Here is a 15,171-nt window from a genome sequence, read left to right on the forward strand (position 1 = left end):
CAGGAGCAAGCGAGAGCTGGCCGGGCCGGAGCGAGCGGGGCCAGGAGCTGCGGGAGCGACCCGGGCCGGAGCGAGCGGGGCCAGAGCAAGCTGGAGCGAGCCGGGCGGAAGCAAGCGGGGCCAGAACGAGCGGGCCGGAGCGAGCGGGGCCTGAGCTAGAAAGGGGAGCCTAGCCGGGCCGGAGCGAGCGGGGCCAGAAAGAGAAAGGGGCCAAAAATAAAAAAAAATAAAAATAAAAAAAATCTAGAAGTGGAGGTGTGGCTCAAGGGTAGAGTACAAAAAAGCTAAGCTAGAACCTGAGGCCTTGAGTTCAAGCCCCAGGACCAGCATCAAAAACAAAAACAGGGTTGAGGATTTAGCTTCAGGGAAGAGCACCTGCTAGCAAGTAGGGCGTTAGGTCCTCAGCTCTACAAGACGACAAATCTTTATACAAGAAAACAAAGACAGTATTTTTCCTTATTATTAAAAAATACTTTTATTGATGGAAGCTGATCAGTTCTCTTAGAAGGGAACAGAGGTACCAAGTATATTCTTTTAAAAAATTAAATTACTTTGCAAGTTAAAACAGCAGTGTTTTAGTCTTTAGTGTAAAAACACCCGTCCAAAAGCTGATCGTGAAGCAAGCTGTGGTGTGGACGTGGACGAGGACTCCAGGCCTGGCTGAGGCACGGCGAGGCTCGGCTGGGGCAGGCCTCGAGTCATGTCACAGACAGCAACATGAAGAACTCTCACCATCTCCCCTACATGGGCCAGGCCCAGCAAAAGCAGTGAAAGCTCTGGAAACAGCGTTTCTCAGGACCCTGGAGCTGGCCTGGTTACGATTCTGGTGGGAGGTTAGTGAGCACAGGGTTAGAAAGCAGGTGGTGGGGTTGCATTTTCCATGCAGTGTGTATGCATCTCGTACTGCATCCTACAGACAAGTCTTTTTCCCTCAGTGTAATTCTAGGCTGTGTAGGCACAAAAAGGCCTTGCTTCCTCTACATGAAAATAAATGGTTAACTGAAAAGGAACAAATACAGATGTTTGAGGAGTCCTGCCTCAGCTTTCCTTTGGTGTTTGCAGTACTTGCTAGGCCCACTTGCCCATCGCCAGGTGAAGTATGTTCTGGGATGTCTGCCTCCCCAGTGATGAAAAATCTGCTTCTGGGGGAAGAACAGTCCACAAGTGAAAATCAATGAGCCCTTGACAGTGAGTCAAAAGCTGCTGATTCTACCCCATTGGCTGCACGTCTGATTTTCATCAATGTAAGGCCATGCAGTGCATTCCAAAAAGAGAACTCTCAGCAATGAGTGGGGATAGGAAGGAGATGAGCAAGGCCTTGGCTCCTGCTTATTGCCTTCTGGGTTTGAAGGTTTTTTATTTGTTTGTTTTGCCAGTCCTGGGGCTTGAATTTAGGGCATGAGCACTCAAGGCTAGAGCCCTAGCCCTTGATTACAAACTAGGATTACAAGCATGAGCCTTTGGCACCCACCTTTTTTTTTTTTGTCAGTTCTGGGGCTTGAACTCAGGGCCTGAGAACTGTCCTTGGGCTTCCTCAAGGGTGGAGCTCTGCCACTTGAGCCACAGTACCATTTCTGGCTTTTTCTATGTATGTTGTACTGAGGAATCAAATCCAGGTCTTTGTGCATGCTAGGCAAGCACTCTACCATGAGGCCAAACTCCTAGCCCCTTGAAAGAAGAGTTTTGCAGGCCCTTGGCTGCCACTGCAGGCATCTGCAATGTGTGTGTCTGTGCTATGTAACTCATCACAGGCTCCTTGTGAGATGAAGGTCCAACAAAAGGACACAGTCCAACCAAGTGCTTCCTGGGTCAACAAACTTTTTGTTTTATTTTTTTGCCTGTCCTGGGGCATGAACACAGGGCCTGGGCACTGTCCCTGAGCCTCTTTGTGCTTAAGACTAGCACTGTACCACTTGAGCCACAGTGCCACTTCTAGATTTTTCTGAGTATTTACTGGAGATAGGAGTTGCATGGGCTTTTTTGTCTGGGCTGGCTTTGAACTGTGATCCTCAGATCACAGGCTCCTGAGTAGCTAGGATTATAGGTGTGAGCCACCAGCACCCAGCTTTCAATAAACTTTTTTTTTTCGCCAGTTCCTTGGGCTTTCTCAAGGCAAGTGCTCTACCACTTGAGCCACAGCACCACTTCTGGCTTTTTCTGTGTATATGGTACTGAGGAATCGAACCTAGGGCTTCATGCAAGCATTCTACCACTAGACCATGTTCCTGTCCCATCAATAAACTCTTATAAAGCTTGCAGCCCCATGTAACGCTGTCTTTCCAGGCATTCAGATAATAACTCAGTGCTGCTGTTAACGTGAGATTTCCCTAGGTAGCTCCAGCTGGCTTTGAATTTGTAATTCTCCTGCCTCAGTCTCCAAGTGTTGGGATTATAGACAAGTACTATTATGTATTCACTTCCTTAAATTCAAAATTCTAGGTATCCAGAATGACATTTTGACTTTAAAGTACAGTAGAAACAGGTCAAATGAGAGAAAAGATCACTGATCAAACAAATGCATGGCCCAACTCCATATTATCAGCATTCCTAAGTTACTTATTAAATTATCAGCTGAGATATAGGTGAAACAAGCAAAGGTAACTTACCCAGGATAACAAGCTAGCTTTCTTTCTTCAGTGACTGACAATGGCACTCTTTTGAGTTGATTCTTCTAATACTTCTAAGTTCTGAAAAACAACTCTCAAATTAGTACCAGCATTAAGAAAGTAGAAAATACCTGAGAAGTCTGCATGCAAACATAGCAGAAAAGCCTCCGAAAGACCCTTAGGGAATTGATGGGACCTGGGAAGCAATCCCCTACAACCTGTCCATCCAGCCACCCACCCAGCAATGATTTATTTCCTTCATTCCTTCCGTCCAACAGAAATGAAGGTGCGACTTAAGTCGTAGAGAGCCAGCCTTGAGCAAAAAAGCTCAGTGATAGTGCTTAGGTCCTGAGTTCAAGCCCCAAGACTGGCAGTGTGCACACGCGCATGCACACGCACACACACACAGACATGCATGCATGCACATGCGCGTACACTGCACATACACAGAGTTCTCTGAGCTTTAAAAAAAAAATGCGTGGCTAGGGCTGGGATATACCTCAGTGGCAAAGTACTTCTCTAGCAAGTGCAACACCCTGTGTTCAATCTCCAATACCAAAAAAGAAAAGAAAAGGTATAGCTAAAGCCAGAAATGGTGCTGAGGCTCAAGTGGTAGAGCTCTAGCCTTGAGAAAGTCCAAGGACAGTGCTCAGACCCTGAGCTCAAGCCCAGGACTGGCAAAAAAAAAAAAAGAAAAAAGAAAAAAAGAAAAGGTATGGCTAGGCACTGGGTAATTCTAGCTTCACAGGAGGCTGAGATTAGAGCATCACAGTTCTAAGACAGCCTAGTCAGCAAAGTCCATGAGACTCTTCTCTCCAATTGACCACCAGAAAACTGGTAATAGCACTGTAATTCAAGCCCTATAACTGACCAAAAAAAAAAGTATAGAGCCAGGAGTATAGCCTAGTGGTAGAACGCTTGCCTAGCATGCACTAAGTCCTACGTTCGATCCCTAGGTACCACATATACAGAAAAAGTGGGATGTGGTGCTGTGACCCAAGTGGCAGTCTTGCCTTGAGCAAAAAGCATCCAAGGACATTGCCCAGGTCTTGAGTTCAAGCCCCAGGACTGGCAAAAAAAAAGTATATGGATGGGACAATTTTTAATGGCAAGAAGGGGCTGGGAATGTGGGCTTAGTTGCCTAGCATGCATGAAACCCTGGGTTTGATTCCTCAGTATCACATGCAGAGAAAAAATTGGAAGTGGTGCTGTAGCTCAAGTAGTAGAGTGATAGTCTTGAGGAAAGAAGATCAGGGACAGTGCCCAGGCCCTGCGTTCAAGCCCCAGGACTGGCAAACAAAAGAAAAAAAAATCGATGATTGTTGAAAGGGAGTAGTTGCATTATTATTCTTTTTACTTGAATATATACTTAAAATTTTGTGTATATTTGAGATTCTTTCTTTCTTTCTTTCTTTCTTTCTTTCTTTCTTTCTTTCTTTCTTTCTTTCTTTCTCTCTGTGGATCATGGTGAGATTCGGTTTCTAAAAATAGCCAGAACTTCAAATGTCCCAGAAACTAAGAAAGAGGCAGGGGCAGAGTGGATGCAGTGACACTTGAGTATGGCTTAATCTCTTTAGCCCTCCCTCCCTTCTTCCTTTCCTTCCTCCTCAGTAGACACAAGAAGCTAAGGCTGCCTGCCAGTGCTCAAACCCTCCCAGCAGGCACAGCAAGGAAACGCACATTTTGGTCACTGCTGGTGCGGTCCTCGCAGCTGAGGGGCAGCAGCGTGCTCAGCTCCAGATCCGTGACCATCTGCCGGGATTCTGCCAGCAGCCGCTGGAGCTTACTTGTGGGTGAAAAGTCATCCTGGGAAAGTAATCCAGGTTAGTGGAGTTCACAGATACAGAGGTAACTGCCTGTCGAGAGTGGACGTTACACACTACAATGGGCAAATTCCTGGGAGTTGCCGGGATGGCAGACAGGGCCCATAGTTCTTCTCCAAATTTATTTCTTCAAAAAGAAAGCCAAATGGGGGGTGTGGGGGGGAGGGAAATGGGTACCAAGACATGTGAAAGGGTATCAATGTACGTGAATTAATGCACCTTCTATCTGGCAAATATCATGTAACCCTTTTACTAATTACAATAAAAAAAAAAAAAAGAAAACCGAAAAGAAAAAAAAAAAGAAAGCCAAAGCAAATATGCCCAAAATGTAAACACTGTTGTTGAACAGGTGCATAAGTATGGGCTCCTTCTTTCCTTCCTTTTTTTTTGGTGGGTCATGGGACTTGAACTCTGGGCCTGGGTGCTGTCCCTGAGCTCTTCAGCTCAAGGCTACTGTCCTACCCCCGAGCCACAGCCCCACTTCCCATTTTCTAGTAGTTAATTGGAGATAAGAGTCTCAGGGACTTCAGTGCCCCGGCTGGCTTTGAACTGTGATCCTCAGATCTCAGCCTCCTGAATAGCTAGGATTACAGTATGAGCCGCTGCTTCCGGCAGGTTATTTTCTTTTTTTAATGCTTAAAATACTTATTTCAAGGCAAGGGGCTGTCTCCAAGGACCCATACAAGCAACAGGCTGTGGGCCCCACCAAGGAGGCTGCTTTTTGCACCCATCACATAAAATGTTCACCTGTCAATGCCCTGTTATGCCTTGACTAAAGCTGCCATAACAGGACATTTAGGAAGGCAGAAGGTGAAGCAGACTTTGGTTGATCACATCATGCAGACCTGAGCCGCTATGGCTGAGAGCTGTGCAGAAGGAAAGACAGAGGTTCTGGAGGAGCACAGGGACCTGGCTTGAAGGCTCGCACTGTGGAGGACCCTGGAGGACCAGCCCGTCTGGGAAGGGGCTTTGAGCCAGTGCTCAAGCCTGGAGAACACTGACTCTCTGTGATCCGCTTCCTTTCTAACTTTCTTTTCGTACTCCAGGTGGGTTTTCTGGGTTGCTTAACATTGAGTTTCCGTAACTGAGGAATGGCCAAAGTCAAGCACTAGCAAGCACTAGACAAAGTCCCATGAGGCACCTCAACTGCTAGGCGGAACACTAACCTTCTCGCCAGCCTTCTCGTCATTGCTTAGTAACATAGCCTTGCACATGTTCTTTTTCTCAGGCAGGACCTCACTTTCTTCTTCTCTTCTGGCACATTTTGAAGAATCCAAAGAGTGGGAATGCTGGAGGGCAATGAGTTCACTGTGAACAGGAAAACCAGACAGAAACAGCAACCTGAAAATAGCACTATGCATGCACCCTACTACCCTTACACTCTCAAAAGTGCCTCAGGAGGACAAAAAAGGGTTAGGTTTTAAGTTACTTATCCAGAGACAGGGTCTCACTATGTTGTCCAAGCTAGCCTTGAACTTTTTTTTGGGGGGGGGTGATAAGAAAACTTGGCAGAGCTTTATTGAGTAAGTAAGTATGCAAGCAGGCACACAGACAAACAGAAGAGCGGGGCACACTCTAACAGTGCTCTCACAGGGAAATAGAGATACCAGCTTTGAACTTTTGATCCTTATGCCTCATCCTCCTGAGTGCTGAGATGGAATGTACGCTTGCACCACCACCTCCAGCTTAAACCTGATTTTTTTTTTTTTTGGCCAGTCCTGGGGCTTGAGAGCCAGTGCTCAGGGCCTGAGCACTGTGATTGGGCTTTTTCTCAGGGCAAGTGCCCTACCGCTTAAGCCACAGCACCACTTCCAGCTTTTCTATGTATGTGGTACCGAGGAATCAATCCCAGGTCTTTGTGCATGCTAGGCAAGCACTCTACCACTAGGCCAAACGCCCACGCCCCAACCTGATTTTTAAATGAAGCATAATAACTAGGATAATGTGGATTTCAGTATACATGAATGCACACCTTTTTAAAATAAGAATTAAAACAAAATTTGCAGTTTAGGGTAACTATCAAAATCAGGAATTTGGGGAAAAATCAGGAATTTGGGCTGGGAATGTGGCTTAGAGGTAGAGTGCTTGACTAGCATACATGAAGCCCTGGGTTTGATTCCTCAATACCAAACATACACAGAAAAGTTTGGAAGTGGCACTGTGGCTCAAGTGGTAGCATGCTAACTTTGAGCAAAAGAAGCTCAGGATCAGTGCCCAGGCCCTGAGTTCAAGCCCCAGGACTGACAAAAAAAAAAAAAAAAAAAAAAAAAAAGCAGGAATCTTCCTCAACAAGCACAAAGAGGGCGAAGGTGCAACTTGGTAGAAGATTTGCTCCACGTGTTTAAGTGCTTGAGGACCTGTTTCAAAGGACAGGGGAAACAGCACAGTGCAAGGCTAGAGACTCAGGAGACAGGTCTGCTTTGGCCCCTCACCCCCTTAGCTGCCCAGGCTCAGAGGACATACATGGGAGCCATTGCCTCTGGCCTCTGCCACGGGCAAACCTCTATTTGTCAAGTGCAGCAATAGATAATAAAGTGGCCACAAAGATCTTGTACTACAAGGGAAACAGGAAAGCACACTTGGCTCTCCTGCCTAGTCAAGTTCGGGGCCAGGGCAACATGGACCTCTACAGTCACGACCGGTGGGCACTTCAATTATTTTTAGTTAGAGAGGGCAAAAGTGCCTGAAAGAAAACCTTGGGCATAAGTTTGAGTTCATTTCATGCACTTCATTTTATAAGTACTCTGCTCTCAGGGTGAGTTGACGCAAGCCTTTCACTTACTTTGCCAACGTGCTGCTTAGCAGCAGCAGAGGGCAATGGTGCCCTCCTGCCCAGCTATCTGCTCAGCACACAGCAAACACCACTAGATGACATTTATGCCAATGGCTTCTTAACTTTGCAACAGGCAAACAGGAAAAATATTTTTTTCCTAGGGTCCTGGGGTTTGAACGCTGGCCTGAATGCTGTCCCTGAGCTCTTCAGGCCAAGGCCACTGCCCTATCCCTGGGCCACAGCCCCACTTCCCGTTTTCTAGTGATTAATTGGAGTTAAGAATCTCATGTTTTGGGGCCGGGAATTTGGCCTAGTGGTTAAAGTGCTTGCCTAGCATGCATGAAGACCCGGGTTCGATTCCTCGGTACCACATACATAGAAAAAAGCCGGAAGTGGTGCTGAGGCTCAAGTGGTAGAGCTCTAGCCTTGAGAAAGTCCAAGGACAGTGCTCAGGCCCTGAGTTCAAGCCCAGGACTGGCAAAAAAAAAAAAAAGACTCAAGCTTCTAAAAGAGCTGAGAAATACTCAAAATAATGTAAATAGCAGACATTTCAACATAAAGTCCTATGAAAGTCAATTCAATCATTAAAATAATGCTCTGAATATAGAAACATCATCCTCCTTTCTATATTTTAAGACTGAAGAGCTATGCTTGCTTTAAAAATAGCAGACATTGTTACAGTGCCACTCAACCACAAGATTCAGCAATTCTAACAATAAGATGATCCTGAATAATTCAGTGTATGCTAATACCTAATCCATCTCCTTCCTTAAAGGAATAACTTTCATCAGCTTATTAAACACCGATATCCTGTCCCTCACTGCATGTTTTAAAGAAAGAAAGTGTGCTACACAGTCAGAGGCAGCATGAGTGGAACATGAGGGAGAAATAAGCGGGTGTGTTTCCCACCAGGTCTCACAATGAGAACAGAGAGGAATTGCCTGCTGACCTCATCAGGATCAACTGCTGCGCATCAACAGTCGGGGGTGGGGGGTGGGAGGGCAGTATTGAGCTCTACAGGGCCACTCCTTTACTTCCAGTAAAATCTATTTTCTCAGTTCAGAACACGGGCGCTGGCATACAAAGCAGGCAGTGCTGCTTTCAGAACACCACTGCTGGCAGTCAAAGCAGGGAGAAGGGCTGACCTGAGGAAGATTTTGAGGGCACTCTGCAGGGAGCAGCCCCCACTTCTGCACACAGGTGGGTGACCCTGCCTCACTAACCTTGTGGAAGAGGAATTGTATTTGGCCCCACCGAAGCTGCCTGCACATGCACACACTGTCTTGTGGCGGACAATCCTGGGCCCTCTGCCAGGCTTGAAGATGCTCATCCACTCGGCGTCAGACATGTGGCCTGGAGCCTCAATGACCAAGTTACTCGGGTGGCAGCACTTGGACATGCACAGGTTGCTCTCACCCAGACAGCCATCATCTTTCAGGGCACAGGAGGCGTCAGACCTGTCTGTCGGGTCATGACAGTCCACATCTAGCCGCTCTGGCTCTCGGGAGTCAGAACGGCTGGCCAGGCCCAGGTAAATGTTGACATCATGCCACTGCTTTTCATCAGGCAGCGATACTTCTGACTGCTGCTTCTCTTCGTTCAAAACCTCAAACTGATGATCTCTCAGGGATCGTGCATGCATCTTGCACAATGCAGTTTTGTTTTCAGGTTCAATCTGGATTTTTCCACCTAAAGACCAACACTTCTGCTTGCCCGCTAGGTCTTTGGTAAGCACAGACGAGAGAGTGATTATCTTTTTTTCTCCAAATGCATTATTCATCTGTAGCTTCTTCTCCTTACACACATCACAGGAGTTTTTGTCCGCCTTTTGTTGAGCCAACATGGCCTCCAATTTTTGATCTTTAACCAATGACTTCGAATTTTTCTCTCTTTTAATGTCAGTTTTTGAGTAGTTATTTTCAAGGTCGGATAAAGACATATCTCTGCTACAGCAGCATTACAAAGAAACGGAAGTTATAAGATTAGACATGACAAGAAAGTGGCACTGTGGCTCAAGGGGTAGGGTGATAGCCTTGAGCTGAGGAGCTTAGGGACAACGCCCAGGCCCAGAGTTCAAGCCCCACACCGATTAAAAAAAAAAGGGGCCGAGAGTTTGGCCTAGTGGTTAAAGTGCTTGCCTAGCATGCATGAAGACCCAGGTTCGATTCCTCGGTACCACATACATAGAAAAAAGCCAGAAGTGGTGCTGAGGCTCAAGTGGTAGAGCTCTAGCCTTGAGAAAGTCCAAGGACAGTGCTCAGGCCCTGAGCCCAAGCCCAGGACTGGCAGAAAAAAAAAAAAAAAGATTGAATGTGACAATACCAGTGCCCATGACTTTCCCCAAGCCCAAATTTGTCTCCAAAGTCTTTTGAACTAGCAAGCTCCCACTCACCCCTCTCCCACCCTCAGCTCCTGTAGTACTCACTGTCTAAATGAGGAAACACCAAATGGAAATGTAGCGAAAGTGGGGCTTGCTCTCTCTCTCTCTCTTTTTTTTTTAAGAATTTATTATCACTGATTTTTACATCATATTTCAAATGATGTGTTTAACAAGGGCTTGATCTGTTGCTTGGCTTTTTTGCTCTACCACTAGAGCTCTACCACTTGTATTATTCATTGACTTTTTGTGGCCTAATGGGAGATAAGAATCCCACAGACTTAGCTGCATGTGGTGGCTCATGCCTATAATCCTAGCTACTCAGGAGGCTGAGATCTGAGGACTGAGGTTCAAAGCCAGCCCAGGCACTGAAGTTCTAAAGTCCATGAGACTCTTATCTCCAATTAACCACCAGAAAACCAGAAGTGGCGCTGTGGCTCAAGGGATAAGGTGGTAGCCTTGAGAAACTCTAAGTAGGCCCTGAGTTCAAACCCCAGAACTCGCAAAAGAAAAACAATTTATTTTTATTAAGTGGCTAACCTGGCGTCATGCCTGAAATTCTTACAGCACAAACTAGGATTATGAAGATAATAGCTAACTCACATGCATTTATTTCCTACTAGCCTCCAGGAAGCACTAAGTAAATGCTGGTCTACTCATGAAGTAAAGCACATATCACAGCATTTGCTGAGATTACCTGGATTCAAGGGCCTTAGACTCCTCTGTCTTTGAGTCATATAAATGAATCAATTCCTGAGAATTTTCTGCATTGAAATTAAGAAACTGCAGGTCACTCTGTTGTTTCACATAAATCTGCAAGAGACATTGATCAGTCAACACAAATGTAATAATAAAAATTATAGTTTTTGCTTTTATTTGTTCTATTTTCATCTTAGATTACTGTAGCTAGTCTCTTACTTTTTTGTGTGCCCTCCTGGGACCTGAACTCAGGGCCTGAGCACTGTCCTTGAGCTTTCTCAAGGCTAGAACTCTACCACCTGAGCCACAGTGCCACTTCCGGCTTTTTCTGTGTATGTCTACCTAGGACTTGAACCCAGGGTCTTCGTGCAAGCTAGGCCAAACTCCCAGCCCCTGACTCTAACTTTTAATTATCATAACCAAAACACATCTAGGAGGTTAAGTAGCTGTATGTCTAATGAGGTAAGATTCCCTCAGTGCCAGCAACAAAAGCAACAGGTATACAGCTCCTGGTCTGCTCCCCAGCAGCTGAGGCTACAACAGCTGGGGAGCTGGGGCCATACCTGTCTTAGATTATGCAGTTCGGAGTTTGTACGTTCTTGCTTGGACTTTGCAATATCCAGTAACTCATCTTTCCTCTTTTCTCTCTCTACTATTGAAAAACAGAAATGATAAATATTTTTTAAAAAACTGTCATACCAATTTACAGAGCTCTATTTCTGAATCTTTAAGGCTAGGGCTCAATGGCAGGGCACTTGCCCAGCAGAAAGCCCTAGGATCCATCCTCAGTAACCATTAAAGAATCCAAAACACTAATGTTTGTGTTCCTGAACTTACAAACTGAAAAATGGAGCATCAGTCACTCATGCCTGTAATTCTAGCTACTCAATAGAGACACAGCCAAGTAAAAGTATGTGGCCAGAAGTTCAAGCCCTACTATTGGCACACACACATACAAATCCCATTTATAACTAAAACATACAGAGCTGGGCACTGGTATCCTATGCCTTTAATCCTAGCTAGAGGGCTGAGATATGAGGACTGAGGTTCAAAGCAAGTCAGTCAGGCCAAGAAAATCAGAGATTCTTTGTCTCCAATTAAACAGCAAAATGTAGGAGGTAGAGGTGTAGCTCAAGTGATAGAGCGCCAGCATTGAGCAAAAAAGTTAAGTGACAGAGCCCAGGCTCTGAGTTCAAGCCTCAGCACTCAAAAAAAAAAAAAAAAAAAAAAAGGACCAGGCACTGGTAGCATATGCCTGTAATGCTACTACTCAGGAGGCTGACAATCTGAGAACTGAAGATTGAAGTCAGCCAGGGAGGAAAGTCAGTGAGACTCTTTTATCTCCAATAAACTACTCAGAAAAAGCTGGAAGTGGCACTATGGCTCAAATGGTAGAGCTCTAGCCCTGAGCAAAAAGAAGCTCAGGACAGCACCCAGGCCCAGAGTTCAAGCTCCATATTGGCAAAAAAAAAATAGGGGGCAGGAGTTTGACCTAGTAGCAGAGTGCTTGCCTAGCATGCATGAAGAACTGGGTTCAATTCTTCCATACCACATACATATAAAAAAGCCAGAAGTTGCCAGATGGGTGACTCATGCCTGTAATCCTAGCTACTTAAGAGGCTAAGATCTAAGGATCAAGGTTCAAAGCCAGCTCAGGCACAAAAGGACCTGAGACTCTTATCTCCAATTAACCTGTAGAAAATGGGAAGTGAGGCTTGGCTCAAGGGCTAGGGCAGTAGCCTCGCCGAAGAGCTCAGGGACAATGCACAGGCCCAGAGGTAGGAGGCAGCCTTGAGCGGAAGAGCTCAGGGATAGCACCCAGGCTAAGTTCAAGACCCATGACTCACCAAAAACAAACCAACCAGAAGTGGTGCTGTGGCTCAAGTGATAGAGTACTAGCCTTGAGAAAGCCCAAGGACAATGCATAAGCCCTGATCTCAGGCCCAGGACTGGCAAAAATAAATAAATAAATAAATAAAAATAAGCCAGGCTCAGTGGCTCACACCCGTAATCCTAGCTACTCAGGAGGCTGAGATCTGAGGATTATGGTTCAAAGGAAGCTCCAGCACTAAAGACCTTGGGACTCTTATATTCAATTAATCACTATAAAATGGGAAGTGGGGCTGTGGCTCAAGGGTAGGGCAATAGCTTAGAGCTGAGAAGCTCAAGGATAATGCCCAGGCCCAGGAGTAGGGCAGTAGCCTTGAGCTAAAGAGCTCAGAGACAGTGCCCAGGCCCAGAGTTTAAGCCCCATGATTCACAAAAGAAAGAAAGAGAGAAAGAAAGAAAGAAAGAAAGAAAGAAAGAAAGAAAGGAAGAAAGAAAAAAAGAAAGAAAGAAAGAAAGAAAGAAAGAAAGAAAGAAAGAAAGAAGATAAATTGAGACAATGGCATGTGATTGTCGTCAGTAGAAAGGCACTCTGAAATAAGTTTAGGGCCAGGCTCTCGGGGCTCACGCCTGTAATCCTAGCTACTCAGGAGGATGAGATCTGAAGACTCAAAGTCTTCCTGGGCAGATAGTCTATGAGACTCTTATCTCTGATTAACCACCAGAAAACTGCAGTGGCACTTTGGCTCAAAGTGGTAGAGTGGTAGCCTTGAGCCAAAGAGCTCAGGTACGGCTCCCAGGCCCAGAACTCAACTCCCACAATGGCCAAAATAAAGTTTACAAAATTAGGAAATAACCTAAATTAGGATATCTTAAGGTTATTTCACAAAATGGATTATATGGCTCAGTTGGTAGAGCACTGGTCTAGCAAGTAAGCAGCTCCTGAGCTCAGACTCCAGGACTGCAAGAAAAAAGCGAGAAACCTAAAATAGCATATGTACTTCCTCCTTTAACCTTCTGTTTAGAACTCCTGTGGAGTAATAAAGCACACAAGGCCCATACTCCAGACTAAATTCTCAAGTCCAAGCTTGCTTTCCCTTTTATCTAGGACCTGGCAACCTTAGAAATAAGGAAATGGTGCCCTCTGGTGGTACTTTGTCCCTATTTTGAATCAGAAGATCAAAATTAAGAAATCCATTGTGTTTGAAGTTTTAAATATTGTGTATTCTTTTTAAACTGTAGAAACAGATTATCTTTCTAGAAGGAGGGGACTTGAGGTTAGATATGAGCAGACCCAGAGTGTTTAATTCTTATATTTCAAACTGCCTTGAAGTCTACAATCTCCCTGATACAAGCTACTGGAATGAAACTGTAAGAAAACCTGGGCTATCGAGGATGCAAGTCAGCTCCCTGGGGGAAGGAGAAAGGGAGGGCTTCAGTGGTGGACACTTGGGTATGGGTGGACAAGCTGGCTGGAGTACCAGCAGGGGTGGAGGCCATAGTCATGAGAGGGAATTCAACTCCAGAATCCTTACTTCAGTCATACTCATGCAACTGCAGTAAATGCAGGTCATTTGTCTGTAAGACTAGAGAAATGCTGTGTGTGTGTGTGTGTGTGTGTGTGTGCAGGGACTACACAGTGGGCACGGTGTACTCTACCACTTGGCTATACCTTTTGAATTCCTACTTGTTATACCTAGCATTTACAAAATCATTAACAAACTCCATCATTCATCAAGACCCTGCCAGTAGCAGGGTCTGAGCTCAGCACCCCATACTTGTTTATAGCTGGTACTCTACCACTTGAGCCACATCTCCAGCCTAGCTGTTGGCTACTTAACTGGCACCTGAATTCTCTGAAGTACACCATGCCTTGCTGAACTGAGACCTGCTCAGTAGGTTTGCACAGCAGGTTTCCAGAGCCAGGCCTGTGTACTACAAACCTGCAAAGCCCAACCAGAAACTCTGTGTGCCCTCCAGTTACTTTCACCCAGGACTTCCACCCCTGCCCCAAGCTGGCTGTTGTGTCCCTTCATTCTTCTCATGTCACCGTGGTGTCCCTCTTCAACTTTCCATTGAAGTTGATCTGCTCTGTTGAGCTCAGTGCCCTCCGCTTTCATTTTTCTTGTCTTTTTTTTTTTTTTTTTTTTTTTTTTTTTTTGCCAGTCCTGGGCTTGAGCTCAGGGCCTGAGCACTGTCCTTGGACTTTCCAAGGCTAGAGCTCTACCACTTGAGCCTCAGCACCACTTCCGGCTTTTTCTCTATGTATGTGGTACTGAGGAATCAAACCCGGGTCTTCATGCGTGCTAGGCAAGCACTTTAACCACTAGGCCAAACTCCCGGCCTTTTCTTGCCTTTTAAAATCAGCCCTTTTCCCTAACAATAAAGTCTCTTGGACTTTTCTAGGGCTTGCTTTGAACCACAATCTTCAAATCTCAGCCTCCTGAGTAGTTAGGATTACAGGTGTGAGTGAGGATTACAGTCTTTTAAAATGAATGTGAAAGCAAGAATATTATATTTCTGAGAAAACTTGTAGGAGTACAGTCCTTCATTTCACAGAACAGGAACTACAGATATCTGGAGTTAATAACAGCTTTCAAATTATGTCTGGCTCCTTACTCACTCTTCCAAGGGGGATGGAGAGAAGCAGAGGATTTGTTTTGTTTTGTTTTTTTGTTGTTCATGAGGCTTAAACTCTGGGCCTGGGTGTTGTCTTTAAGTTCTTCAGCTCAAGGCTAGAACTCTACCTCACTGAGCCACAGAGCAACTTCCAGTTTTCTGGTGGTTCATTGGAGATAAGAGTCTCACAGACTTTTGTGCCAGGGCTGGCTTTGAACTGGGATCCTCAGATCTCAGCCTCCTGATTAGCTAGATTACAGGCATGAGCCACCAGCACCCAGATTAATGGGGTTATTTTGTTGTTGTTTTGTTTTTTATTTTTGGATTTTTTTTTTTTTGCCAGTCCTGGGCTTGAACTCAGGGCCTGAGCACTGTCCTTGGACTTTCTCAAGGCTAGAGCTCTAACACTTGAGCCTCAGCACCACTTCCAGCTTTTTTCTATGTATG

At 45.5% G+C, this 15,171-nt stretch overlaps 1 protein-coding gene across 7 annotated transcripts in view; it reads right to left on the reverse strand.

Annotated features, from left to right (window-relative positions):
* Positions 1-455: 455 nt before the first annotated feature.
* Positions 456-15,171, reverse strand: part of Ccdc62 (coiled-coil domain containing 62) — a 29,498-nt gene continuing 14,782 nt past the window's right edge. For 4 of the 7 annotated variants that reach the window (XM_090319945.1, XM_090319943.1, XM_090319940.1 and 1 more), the window contains 7 exons: positions 10,842-10,930; positions 10,277-10,392; positions 8,426-9,148; positions 5,596-5,737; positions 4,287-4,412; positions 2,607-2,687; positions 456-823 (listed from right to left, as the gene is read on the reverse strand). In XM_090319945.1, coding sequence (XP_090176071.1) covers positions 2,634-2,687; positions 4,287-4,412; positions 5,596-5,737; positions 8,426-9,148; positions 10,277-10,392; positions 10,842-10,930 — 1,250 coding nt within the window. In that variant the 3' untranslated portion in view covers positions 456-823; positions 2,607-2,633. The remainder of the gene's footprint in view (positions 824-2,606; positions 2,688-4,286; positions 4,413-5,595; positions 5,738-8,425; positions 9,149-10,276; positions 10,393-10,841; positions 10,931-15,171) is intronic. The other 3 variants (XM_090319942.1, XM_090319941.1, XM_090319946.1) reach the window with 3 other exon arrangements.

This window comes from Megascapheus bottae, chromosome 28 (genome assembly GCF_031878675.1).
Source record: "Megascapheus bottae isolate mThoBot1 chromosome 28, mThoBot2.hap1, whole genome shotgun sequence".
Taxonomy (NCBI): Eukaryota; Metazoa; Chordata; class Mammalia; order Rodentia; family Geomyidae; genus Megascapheus; species Megascapheus bottae.